The 13,211-nt window shown below is 37.9% G+C and overlaps 1 protein-coding gene across 4 annotated transcripts in view; it reads right to left on the minus strand.

Annotated features, from left to right (window-relative positions):
- Positions 1-13,211, minus strand: part of UTRN (utrophin) — a 362,109-nt gene that overhangs the window by 212,554 nt on the left and 136,344 nt on the right. For all 4 annotated transcript variants that reach the window (XM_050973004.1, XM_030235269.2, XM_018916973.3 and 1 more), the window contains 12 exons: positions 12,099-12,233; positions 11,456-11,605; positions 9,918-10,079; positions 9,453-9,581; positions 8,840-9,013; positions 8,113-8,268; positions 6,602-6,772; positions 4,523-4,702; positions 2,781-2,909; positions 2,468-2,638; positions 1,782-1,931; positions 508-645 (listed from right to left, as the gene is read on the minus strand). In XM_050973004.1, the coding sequence (XP_050828961.1) occupies positions 508-645; positions 1,782-1,931; positions 2,468-2,638; positions 2,781-2,909; positions 4,523-4,702; positions 6,602-6,772; positions 8,113-8,268; positions 8,840-9,013; positions 9,453-9,581; positions 9,918-10,079; positions 11,456-11,605; positions 12,099-12,233 (1,845 nt within the window). The remainder of the gene's footprint in view (positions 1-507; positions 646-1,781; positions 1,932-2,467; positions 2,639-2,780; positions 2,910-4,522; positions 4,703-6,601; positions 6,773-8,112; positions 8,269-8,839; positions 9,014-9,452; positions 9,582-9,917; positions 10,080-11,455; positions 11,606-12,098; positions 12,234-13,211) is intronic.

A 13,211-nucleotide genomic window follows, 5' to 3' on the forward strand; every position in this document is an offset into this window, starting at 1 on the left:
AGCCTGTGTATGCAAGCAACACAACATGCTGCAGTCACTGCCAATACCCTCTATAGCAAGGAAGAGGAATTTGGGAGCAGGCTCAGTCACACAAAGGGCTTATTCTGAGAGGTCGGTATGTTTGTGTACATGTGTACACATAGCCACTCTTCACACAGCCTGGTGGTGGAGATAAACCTTTGTTCAAGGGCCAGCAAAGACGGGTGAAACACATGCCCAACTCGATGCACCCACCTATCTGGGTCAATGCATAGGGTGACCCTCTGTGAAGCTGTGAAAGGGACTTTAAAAATCAAAACCACTCCCCCAAAACCTAGAAATGGGAAAATTCATATTTTGGAATTGTAAAGATTCAGAGAATCAGATTGTGCGCACATACATTTAACTCTTGCCCAGAGAATCACTTATATGAAAGAGTCATAAGGTATAAAATATGGATTACAGGTTGCAAGTGGGATATCAAAAGGAAAATTGATGAATGAGCTGTAGTAGCTACCCTAACTGTACCTGCAAACTGTTGTACTTTTTCTGCAGAAGCAACAACTGTAGGCGGATCTTCTCTCTCCTATGGTCTTCCATAGGCTGCTGGAGCAACTGCCCTCCTCTCTGTAAAACTTCTTCAATCTGAGCTCTTTCTTGATCCAGCTAAAATTACACAAATCTCTATTAACTACAGAAATTAATTTTAGAAACATTAGCTGCTCAGATATTAACAGCAATTGTACCAAACTTTTGTCTTATAATCCAGATGGGAGCCAAACAAATTCAAGCAGATATTCTCCTTAACAACTACCAAATCATACAATCCAGCTTTCCATAAACTTTATAAAGAGATGTACTGAAAGAAGTTTAATGAGCCAGCAGTAGGCATTCACATCAATAGGGCATTATGACTTCAGCTCCATTTCTCTTCTAGATATTCCTTGACAATAATAAGCAAGCTCAGAGCAGAAGAGCACAAAAATAAAAATTCAATAAAAATAAAAACAGTATAAAAGGAAGGCTATGTTCTATAACCATAGGCCCTTCTATAGAAATCGTTTAAAATTTGCATTCTGTAATATACATGGCATTTTCCATAGACTTACATCCAGCTTTCCAGCTCAGTTTATAGTATTTGAGCTGCTTAAAAGGAAGGCAGATAGAGTGGACTGACAGGAATTCACCTGATTTTGCAGGCAACAAGGCCATAGTGGACAAGATGCTAACAAAACTATGGCAGTTTTATATGGGTGAGTAGCAGAGTCTTGATAAGAATCTAGAAGATAAATTTTGTTCAAAGTTTTTATTTCGACTTCCAAGATAGAGGCACTTTACAAGACCCTTAACTTGCACCTTAGTCAAGCATTCTCTGAGCTGGCCTATGCACTGTGATTCATTTTATCATACCAGTTTAAATTTGAAGTTTTCATTCAAACATCATTCAAACACAGGACAGATTCCTTAAAAAGAGCTGCTCTGAGTAGGAGATAGAAGATAGATAAATAAAAATCACAGTTCACTACTTATATTCTATAAAACTGTGATGAAAATACCAACTCAAGTATGATTAATTACACTCAGCCCAGCAGCCAAGAGGCAATAGCTCTTAGAGCTCAATAGAGGGAAAAGTATTCGAAAACTGTGCAGGGCATCCAACAACCTAATAATTCCCTTCTTTTTCTACCTCTAACTTAAAGACTTTTCATCAGAATTTCCTCTCAAAGTCTGGGACAATGGAACATGGGGACAAAATAGGAAGTTATTTATTTAATTATTTATTTGTTCCATTGCTCACAAACCTTTTCATCTTCCCCACTCAACTCCAGATGCTTTTCCACAACTTTTAACATATTCTGTATGTCATTCTCAAATTTGTCCAGGTCTAGAAAAGCCACTCTAGCTTCCCGGGGCTCTGACATGACAGGAAGTCGTTCTTGTCCAACAAGCATCTGCAAAGTAAAATAAAACCTTGGTCAAGCTGAACCTTTAGTCTAAGCTGTCCCATACAATCTCCCATGAACAGGTATATCAGTCTGCAGGACCATTATGTATCAGTATAAATCAAAAATTTAAGAGTTTTATGATCAGAGATAGCTTGAACACACTTGGTAGTTATTACCAACTTTCTACGTTCAAACTTCAATCTGAGTATTTCATTCTCAAAATTAATGAAACATCTCCAGTCACATTAGCTTATGGTATTGTTTTGTAGCTCACAAATATGCACTGAAATATATAAAATTTTCTGAACAGTTGTTTGTAAATTTTCCCATGAAACACAAGTCATCACCTGCTACTCAGGTATAAAAAAAAAGCAGCTGGTCTAAAAATCAGTCTATTTTTCACATATAAATATCTACACTTAAAAGTGTACTCAAAAGCAGTGAAGCACTGCTCTAATAAACAATGACCTGTCCACTTCAGCCAGTTGCCATCTTCTTGGCACGGACTCCCCAAGCAAGTTCTGGGGCTCATTCATCCTCACCTTGGCACTTTTGATGTGCTGAGAGACCTTCTCAAAATTACGGTTGAGTTCTGCCAGCTTGGGCTCAACAAGTTCCCGGCAGGACACGCCCCGCCCGTTCATTAAGATGACAGCCTGGTCCCGGACGTTATCCACTCGGAGACTGACGTCATCTAGTTCAGATGTTAAACGCTGAGAAGTGAAAGAAAATGAAAATGGTCATCTCCTAGGCAAGGAGAGAGACGTCTAAAAATAAACAGGAAGCAAATCTGACATCATTCAGAATCCATGAGTTGACTAGAAATATTTTGACAGATGACACAACATTTCCTACCTTCACAGTTTCCTCCTTCTGGCTAGCTGACTTCTTCTCAATTTCATCCAGTAAGGCTTCAGCCTGATACAACCAAGTACTTATGTGAGCAACATTTTCATCAAAAATTTCCAGCTGGCCCTGATGATTCTGGGAAAAGATGAAAAAATATATGAATATGAGAAACTTCTAAAAATCACACAAAAAAATCCCAAAGACAACAACAAGCTCAAAAAACCATCAAATAAATCAACCCTGCCCAAATCTTATGAGTAGAAAGGAGATTGATAAAATAGTGTTTTGGACACACTTTGGAATGAAACACTGAAAATTAGACCATATCTTTCATCTTCACTAGTATTTACAAAAATTCAGTTTTGATTCTAGACCCTTTGATACTATAATTTCTAACTCACAGAAAGGGAAATAGAAGTAGCTGAGGTAGGTTGCACAATTAAAGATAGTCAATGTATTACTACACTACATAATATCTCAGTCAACCAAAAACTCCACAATTTTTTCTATCAGCACTAGCAGGCACAACAGTATCTACTGTATGTGGTTGTTCGAGTTTTTTTAATTGGAAAGGGATTATGCCAAACTTACAAATTATAGCAATCAAGTTCTGATATTTTACTGATTACATTAAAATATTCATTCCTCTTAAGTAATAAAATTGTAGACATGTTAATTAGGTCTGCTTTCACATGCAGTCAGAAATTGTTACATTAGGTGCCCCAGACAGATTTAACGTTATTTTGTGTATCAGATTCAGAGAAGGAACAGTCTGTTTAAGCCTTTCACCAAAACAAGAAGGTAGACAAGATTTGCTGTTTTGGAATAACAAAACAAAGGAAGGAAAGAAAAGAGAGAAGGCCTATGATTGTGCTTTGTAAGGTTAAATTGTTCTTTTGCTACATGGAGCTACAGGTTATCTTGAGGTTGATATAGAGAGCATAGACAATACTTGTCACCAGATATGAACATAATCTAGAAGTATTTAGTTATGGATCATCCTTACAGCATTTACATGTAAAGGTAAACTACTCAACTACTCTAACATGGAATTGGATTACAAAATTAACACTGCCACTTTCAACAGGCACTGGACAGGAGGCACAGGGCTCACCATCCATGTATACACTATAGTTTCCCCAACTTCCACCTTCTGAAGTCCCTGATATGGGTTGATTGTCATAACTAGCTAAACCACACCAAAATACCTTATTTATATAAAAGCAGCAGTCTCATACTAGTATCAGTTGTAGACTGTTTCATGTCCATTTAGCTTAATTAGCAGCTTTAGGTGTATTAATATGCTTGGGCTTTCATTTAATTAACCAAAGAGATGCTGTTGCCACACGTTATGGTCTGTCCAAAAGAGTAATAGACTGACAGAGTCACAAGTGCCTTGCTGAACACCACTACAAACTTATCCATTGTCCATTAAACAGTCATCATCCGGGTCTCAAGGAAATCTATCAACACAAATCCACTGTTCATGTTGGAGGTGGCATAGAGGCTGAATATTCATGCAGCAGCTCAGTTGTCCATCTTCCTCACTGTATACCACCTTGTGACTTACCTCTCCATCTACAGCATAGACAGATATCCATTCCACCTTCTTTTAAGTCTATGAGTGAAGCTTCATGAGGCATCATGGAAGCTTCACTTAACAGTAAAGTGAGACAAGTGAAAACTCCAGCTGCTGCAAAGAGGTGGAAGGATAGCTGCCCTAAATATTTCTCAGGCATGCAACTTACCAACAAGGTGTCACACCAGTCTTCAGTCCAGGTTCGAACTCTGCTCCAGCCAGCATTAAGGACACACAGCTTCTCCTCCAGGACACTCTCACTGCCTTCCACCAGAGACTGGAGTGCAGTGCAACTTTCTGTGATGCTCTTCAGATCAGCCTTCCTCCTCTCCAGCTCTCTCAGCACATTCTGAAACAAGTTCAACCATTAAAACTGCACTGGTTCCAAACACAAGGGAGGCAGATTTTTACCTCCACAGGAAACAAATATATTGTAGATGATCTTCACTCATGGGAAGAATTACACCAACTGTAATTGTTTTCTGTTTACAGTCACTCTCTGTAGATAGTGATGTCATTTTTTGAGAGTGAGAGCACAATGCATGTAAGTGTCCTGAACAACTTAGGGACTCTTTTGGTTTGTTGTCTTAGACCATCTTCACCATTTCTTTTCATTATGTAGGTAAAGCAAATGCATCACACTACATTGCAAGTCCATTTTTAAAAGGCTTTTTTTCTGCATTGTAAAGCACAAAACACTAATTTCAAGAGACACTCTGGATTCCTCTGTATCTTTTCCCAATAACGTACTTTTACAGTTGGCAATAATGAGAAACATGGTAGGCCAATGCTAAATATTTTTTTGAGAACCATCACAACTTATTACTGCAGACATTCAATTTAGTTGCTACATAATACAGAATCCCTATGGTTATATTCTCTATATACAGAAATGTAAATATATGTTATACAGAAATGTAAATACATATATCTCTAGCTCTACCCTTTTTTCCAAGTCATCTCCACTTTTCAATAGTTTTTTTAATCTAAAAACCCCACCTTTTTTGAAAGTATGCATACTGACATGCAAATTAAGCAATATGTCATCTCTTAAATATCAGCACACAGTTTCCATGTGGAAACTCTTGCCATCTAAGATCACCAATTATTATTGATGATATCTGCCTACTTAGAAAGTTCTTTGATGTCAGTGTACAGTGTGGTGAAGAATGCACTTAACCACAGCCAGCATCTGGAGCTCCTTGAACATACTATCTATGAAGTAGGTAACTTATTACTTAATCATAAGTTATTATCTTAGAAACAGAAACAAATACTCAAGTTACTACATTTTAAAATTGCCTCTAGAAAACTTGAAAACAGAAAGGGCAACTTTGTATGCAACATATAGGACTTGTGCTCCTGGTGGTGCAGCATAACAGTCTTTATTTGCATGGCTTACAAATGTATGGTATACTTCCAATAAGGATTCAAAAGTTTTTTTGGAGAGGAATCTTGGGGATACTGCCACAGCAAAATCCTAGCACTAATAATTACTAATCCTGATTGAAATGCCTGAGAACAGGTTGTATTAGACGAGTTTGCAATTTGGTGAGCTTTAAAGTTTTAGGACTGCAGACAGACCCACTCCAGAAGTAAAAGGTGACAGAAAACAAAAACTGGAAAGGTCAGTTCTGCTGAACTGTATCAACTGACACTTGCTGCTAACTCCTAGTAATATCCAAATTTCTACAGTGTGAGAAAATATAATTACTCTGAAGTAACTAACACATTTGCCTGTTTCAATTAAAAGCTTTAACTTGTAGGTGAAAGAAAATAAGGAATCACAGTAGCCTCTTATTTTGCAAAGTCACCATTTTGAAGACAAAGCTGTTTCAATGAAAAGTTACAAACTCAAATTTTCATTGAATGCACTTTTCATTCAATGCCCTTTGTTTGCTCTACTAGTAAAATATTTGATCTAGTCCACAATTATATTTGCTGATAATTTAAAGAATATTATAATTGTGAAATGTGTAAGAGATACAGTAAGTCTTAAATACCCATTAGTATCAAATATGTAGTAGTATCTTAAATATTTTACTGGCATTTAAGGTTGATGCAAAATGCCTGAGATGAAACAAATCAGACTCAGTAAAGTACTGAACATGAACTATTGACTCTACTAAAATTCAGGATGTGGGAAATTTAGGAACAAGTTACAGGGATTTAAATTCACAGCCACTTCTACATAGTATTGCCATAATGTCAGAAATTTTTTCTACCAATATTTAGTAAGCATGCTTACTTTGGCCCAGGCAATTTCTGAATCCAGATCAGAAAGCAAGCTCTCTGAAGTGGACTTCTGCACGAGGTCAGCTTCAGTGGTAGCCAGCCACTCAGACAGAGAGGAAGACTCCTTCCTCATTCTGCGTGCCAGCTGAGTTGCTCTTTCCAGGTCCTGTTTTCCTTCTGTCACCTACCAAAAAAAATTTAAGAGGAAAGAAAGAAAACAAAATTAGATTTTAAAAGATAGCAAATGCAAAAGTGCTAGCCAATGAAAATATCCACCTAAATATATAAAATCCTTGCATATTAAAACTGTCTAGCTTTAAGGAAGGACCCTAAAAGGAAAGTTTATAAGCATCTGTATCTTACTATACAACAGAGAATATATACAAATAATTTTAAATTGAGATACAGCTAAAGCAGACAAAGAAACCTGCATACCAATTTATTTATAGCTAGCAATCACCAAACTGATGTTTATCACTTTATTTTGATCCTTTGGCTGAAACTCAAAGGACTGTAGAATCTAGTCACTCACACAGGCAAAATTCATTTCCTCCTAATAATGTGTAAGGCATGCTAGCAGAAAATTGTAAAGAAAAGTTTCACTGAAAATCTAGTCTGCCCTTAAAAACATATCAGTAAAAGAAATATGAAGTTTGATGTTTGTCTCAGTAAAATAATTTGTATTTCACACCAGTTACACAACTAGTCTGGTCAGATTTTAACAGACTTGAGAAGAACTCCAAGCATCATAATCAGAATCAATTGACATTTCACAATATTGCACTCTGTTCTTGCTCAGAAAGAAAAATCATAACATTATACTGCAAGTAACTGCCTTTCTACTTTTCCTAATCTCTTGTCTACATGCCTTCTAGAATCCACAGCTTCCTGGATATTCTCAAATTCACAACTGCAAAATTTCCTAGGACCCATTCCGAGATATTCCAATATTGTAATCTGACCCTTTACCCCAGCTTAATTCGTGGAGCACTGAACAAACACAAATTCACTTGGGATTCCATCTTAATTTTGGTAGAGAGTCCTACCTGCCCAGTAAGGCTTTAATATTTTTAAACACTCCCGCTGGATAAGTAAATATTCAACTAATAAGAAAACTACGTAATATATCATGAACTTCATGGGAAATGCAGGTTTGCCTGCATTTTCTATTCCACACTGAGAGCAACCATTTAGATGGACTACAATTCAAAACCATCATAACACCTAAAAACCCTCAGGTTGACTTACATCTCACATGATAATCTGACCATAAATTATCTTAAAGGACTTTAATGAATGGTAGGTCAGCTTTGCCAGGGCAATCAAAGTCCTCTGAACCTTCCTTTCTTCAAGGCTACCTCTCCTCCAGGGAGGTATGTGTAATATTGAATCTCTCAAAAGATTGCTGCTGGATGCAGCAACTAACTTACATATTATCAGCTTTAGAATCAAACTTAAAACACCATCTAACAGCAGAGAAATGACATGCAGACAAATATTCACACATTTATTTATTTTTCTTACCTGCGCCCCCAAGTCATTGTAAAGAAATTTCAGTGCTGTCAGTTGTTCATCCATCCCTTTAGGATTATCCGTCTGCTGTTTCTGTACAATTTGCCTTCCTGTCTTGATGACAGTCTCAACTTCCAATTTCACCTCACTGAGGGTCTTATAGAGTTTCTAAAAGCACAAATATTGGTGATCAATTTGTAGTGCAGGTTTTCTGACTCTGCTTGCTTTGAGGATCTTAACTTCAAATTGCACTTAAATTCTGATTTCTGAATTAATAGCAATATCTGACAAGAAGATTCCAAACTCCTGATGATATTTTATTCTGATAAATATCCTGATAACATTTTATCCTAGTTTTCATTTTCAAAAATTAACAAGATCACTAATTTAACAACATTTACTCCCATGCTAATATTGTGATCTGTACTTCATCTTAGTATTTTGCTTTCTTCAAATACTAATGACTGTGATGCTTCTCCAGAACATAAGGATGAAGCAGGGAAGGGAGTTTATAAAAAAATACAGCTGTTCTACCATACCTATCGACAGCTCACTGCTTTTATGTCCTACAAGAATATGAAGTTTTTAGTTATCAAGGGCTCCATTAGCATTTTCCAGTGAGCTGCAACAGTTCCATGATGACTTTAAGCAAAATCTTCCTCAGGAGAGAGTTTAAGCAACAAGAACTAGAAGAAAAAGAAGCACCCCCTAGCACGAGTCATGAACATTGGATACATACCATGCACTTCTCCAAATGAGCTTGGATTACATCTGGGTCAGTATCCTTCACGTCCAAGACATGAAGTTCTGCTTTTACACCATCCAACACCCGCTTGCAATCTAACATGCGCTGCTCAAAATTGGCTGGTTTCTGGAAAAGCTGATACTTTGTACATACTTCACGGAGCTTTCTCTGTTTTAATGAATATTACATTAAAAGATTGTTTTAAATTAGTACCTGCACTTCAAAAAATAACCTTTAAAGCATCTCACACCACAGATTATTAACCATCATGCCACCACAAATCAATATATATATAATTTTGGCTTGGCAAATAATGGTGCCATCGCCTATTTCTAATCTCTACCTGAGATGCAAGAGAGATGTCATTCTGTATCATATGCTTCAAAAATACCCATTCTACTCATATACAGAGACTGGCTGACTTTCTGCACTTATCCCATGACACTTGTGAAGTTTAAGCTTCCTTGTTCAATTCATCTAGGGCTGTTTGTTTCCTTATGAAAGCACATAAAAGCACATACTATTTTCTTCTGAGGTTCATCTGACTGCAGCAAACAATTTACAGGCTGACACAGAAAGGGTGTTAAGGTGACTCTCATGTCTTTACCTGCAAAGCATCCAGCTGAGTTCCACCACGGGGAGACCTGCATTCAGGAGAAGCAGGAGGGAAAGAGCGAGCACTTTTCTTCAGCTCCTCTAAGGTGGATTCATGAGCTGCAATCTCAGCTTGAATTTTCTGCCATATCACAGAAGCAGGAAAGAAATACGTTACAAAATTGCTTGCAGAGAGATGAAGGGGAACTTTCTTACTACCCACCAGAAGTAAATCTACTCTGTAAAACTTAAACACCACCAGGTTTATTTTAAGTATTCTACCTTTGGTGACAGATGGCTAAATTGAAAACTGCTGTTATTCAATACAACCGTAAAAAAAAAACCCCAAAACATTCCAGATTATAGAAGATTACACCTAGTGCATCAGCACAGGACTGAAATTTATTACTAAGTCTAGACTGAGCACTATCATCAAATATTTCCAAAAGTTTTGTAGTGAAGAGCTATACAGAAATACCTGGGCCTCCTGGGGCATCTGAAAGGCATCTATCCTGTCAGTCAGGTAAGATGTCAGCTGTCTATCCAGATCTCCTAAACTTTCCTGCAAGACCTGCAGCATGTGGTCGGTTTCTCGCATGGTCTGAAGCTGTTGTTCCAGGGCGATCTGTCGGCTCACTGCCTGAGCAGGGCAGAAAGGGGAGACAAAATGCAGCAGAGTAATTCAACAGAAATTATGGAAGACTTCCTCAAAACAAGGGCGAGAGACCAGAAAAGATCCTACACCGGGAGGGCTGGCTAGAAAGAATCCTAGAAAGCAGCAATTTTTGAAGCTTGCTGTGGCTTCTGAACCAGTAACTGACAAGCAGTGGAAGAGAAGGAGAGTTCTGCTGCTAGCTACATATGAGACAGCAAAAACACATCTCTCCTACTACCTCAGGAAGGAAGTATGCTATTAAAACCACACCAGTTTCAAAAACTAGCTATTCAGTGGGAAACAGGAACTTCACAATAGACCACAGATCACTGTTGTTTGATATTCACACTGTTAGTATTCACATTTCCTTTCAAAACAAACTCATTTGGTTATACTGTCAAAACAGAAGTTCAGTTTTTTCCTTTTATTGCCTCTTCTTTCAACAGCATCTGAAATGTCACTACCTGCACAGGAACACAAATTCCCCACTATCAGCACGTGCCTGCACAGACCTGTGCATGTGCACACACACACATGTGGAGAGCTGTCAAAAGCCCAGCGTGCCAGTGCTGCAGCTGCCAAAGCAAACAGGTTTTTATATGCCAAACCTGTTGCAACAGGAAAAACAGCAGTCAGTGCTAACTGAAATGCCAGCACATAGCCCCCAGCTGAGGGCACTGCATTCATGTTGCTTATTGTAATGAGGATGAACTGAAATTCCCTCTATGATTACATTTTTTCATCAGTGACGGAAAACTCCCATCCTACAATTTGGCAGGGGCCTGTATAACCAGGATACAGAACACAAATTACAAACCTGTGCTACCTGAAATACAGCTAGTCTTCCTCTACTTATTACATCTATAAAAGACTAGACTGAAGTAGGAGAAGTGGAAGAGGATAACCTAATGGATGATTAATGAGAAGAATGTTTTCCTTCTGTTCTTGTTTTCAGCATGACTTCTCCCTAGCTATTTCTAAGGGTGAAAATGTCACTTACACTCCTCATTTTTACAGTTAGTGAGAAAATCACCAGTATTTATGGCAGTAGCAAGGTGATAAAGTTGCTAATATTGAGCTATTCCTTGATTTTGGAATTGCCTTTTTGTAAAAATTATCTAAAAAATACTAGGGCATCCCTGCAGTGCAAGCTTGCAAAACAAACTTCACTCATGCAATGAAAAAGAGAAAGGCATCTTATTCTTTGGACACTTTTACAAATTAAAAACAGCTGACACCACTGATGTTATTTATTCTTTTCCTGTATTGCAGTCTGGTATCTTTGAATTCAGCTACCAAGAATAATTTCAGACTTGAGCTGAAAAATCCAGTCTACTTCAACCTTCACCCCAAGCTCTTACCAAGTGACTCAACTCCTCATAGCGGGCATTGAAAGCTTCCAATTTTTCACTGATGATGTCATCAAGAATCCCTCCATCAATCAACGTCTGCCCGAGTTCCCGAATCTGGGTTCGATTATCAGCTGGGTGACGCAGGACTGACTCCAGAGACTAATTAGAAAAAGTTTTAAAGGTCAAGACACTGAGTACTACTGCATTTTCAGAGCTGGAAATCTGGTTGTATACATAAGTTTAACACTTCAACTGTCTTGAGAGTGCTCTAAAAGCATAAATCAGTTATGGCTTAATTCATAATGACACAAAGGTGATTTTACTTTAGATTATCAAACTTCACAGCACTTTTTGCCTACTCTCATAATTTCATACCACTATAGCCCTGGAAGGAACTAACCAGCTTACACAGGCCAGGAGAGACCATACAGTTTTATCACAGTACCAAGTATGGAACTGCCACATCCAGTAAAATCCACTTTTGGTGGAGAATCCTACAAATCTCCATTTTCAATTCAGATTAATATGTTCCTTTAATGTGAAGAATCAGAATATTCAGCACATTTCAGTATGCTACTGAAGTGCAGAAGTTTAGGTTTTTTTAAACAGAGCTATCTGAAAAACTACTTATCTGACAGAATCACTATAATACCTCAAGAGCATCATTGACATCATCCAATTTATCAGGCAAATTTCCTGTCATTTGCACTCTTTCTTCCAGATTGTTTAGCCAAGCTGTTTCTAAATCAAGATACTGAAGCAGCTCAATCCAACAGGACCACACTTCCTAGGAGCAACAGAAAAGAAAAGAATTAGCCTAGAATGCCAGGCATAGCTCATATGCCCTATGAAAAACTAAAAGACATGTGTCTGAGAAATCACCTAAAGACAAGTAGAAGATATTAGGAAACATGTCACAGTACAGTCTGTTCTAGATAGAAAAATACGCAGCTCTGTCAGGAAGATACAGAGAAAGGAGCATAGCAGTCACTAACTAAACTTGGGTTAAAACTATCACTGACATAAAGTTCATATAACTATGCAAGAATGTACCAAAATGCATCCAATCCTCTTTTGAAAGACAGGACACACACACTCTACCCCAGACCATAATCTCTTGTCCAAATTATTACTGGATTTCAACCTTTAAGTTTTGGTAAATTCCTTTTTGGAAGATACATGGATCAGTAACAGGTATGTGAGACAAGTAAACTTGTCTGCAGAAGTATCAAAAACAATTATAAAAACAAAGCTAGACGGTGTCTCATGGATTCCAAATACATCATTTCAAGAGCAAGTAATCTTGGAAAGGAGTAAAATGCATTTATGCTGAAGCTACTGTATTCAGGCATTTTCAGTGTCCTTCTCCACTTCCCTCTTGTGCCACTTGCCTTCATTTTACAGAATCACAGAATTACTTCAGTTGGAAAAGATCTGAGAGATCAGCCAATTCCAATCTATGACTAAACACCACCTTGTCAACAAGACCATGGCATTACATGCCACATCCATTCTTGCCTTAAACACCTTCAGGGACAATGACTCCACCACCTCTCTGGGCAGCCTATTCCAATGCTTAATCATTCTTTCTGTGAAGAAATTCTTCCCAATGCCCAACATAAATCTCCTCCAGAACAGCTTGAAGCCATTTCCTCTCATCCTATCACTGGCCTCAGAGAAGAGGCCAAACCCCACCTGGCTACACTCTCCTTTGAAGCAGTTGTAGAGAGCAATAAGATCAATCCTCAGCCTCCTTTTCTCCACA

The sequence above is a fragment of the Serinus canaria genome, chromosome 3 (genome assembly GCF_022539315.1).
Source record: "Serinus canaria isolate serCan28SL12 chromosome 3, serCan2020, whole genome shotgun sequence".
Classification (NCBI taxonomy): Eukaryota; Metazoa; Chordata; class Aves; order Passeriformes; family Fringillidae; genus Serinus; species Serinus canaria.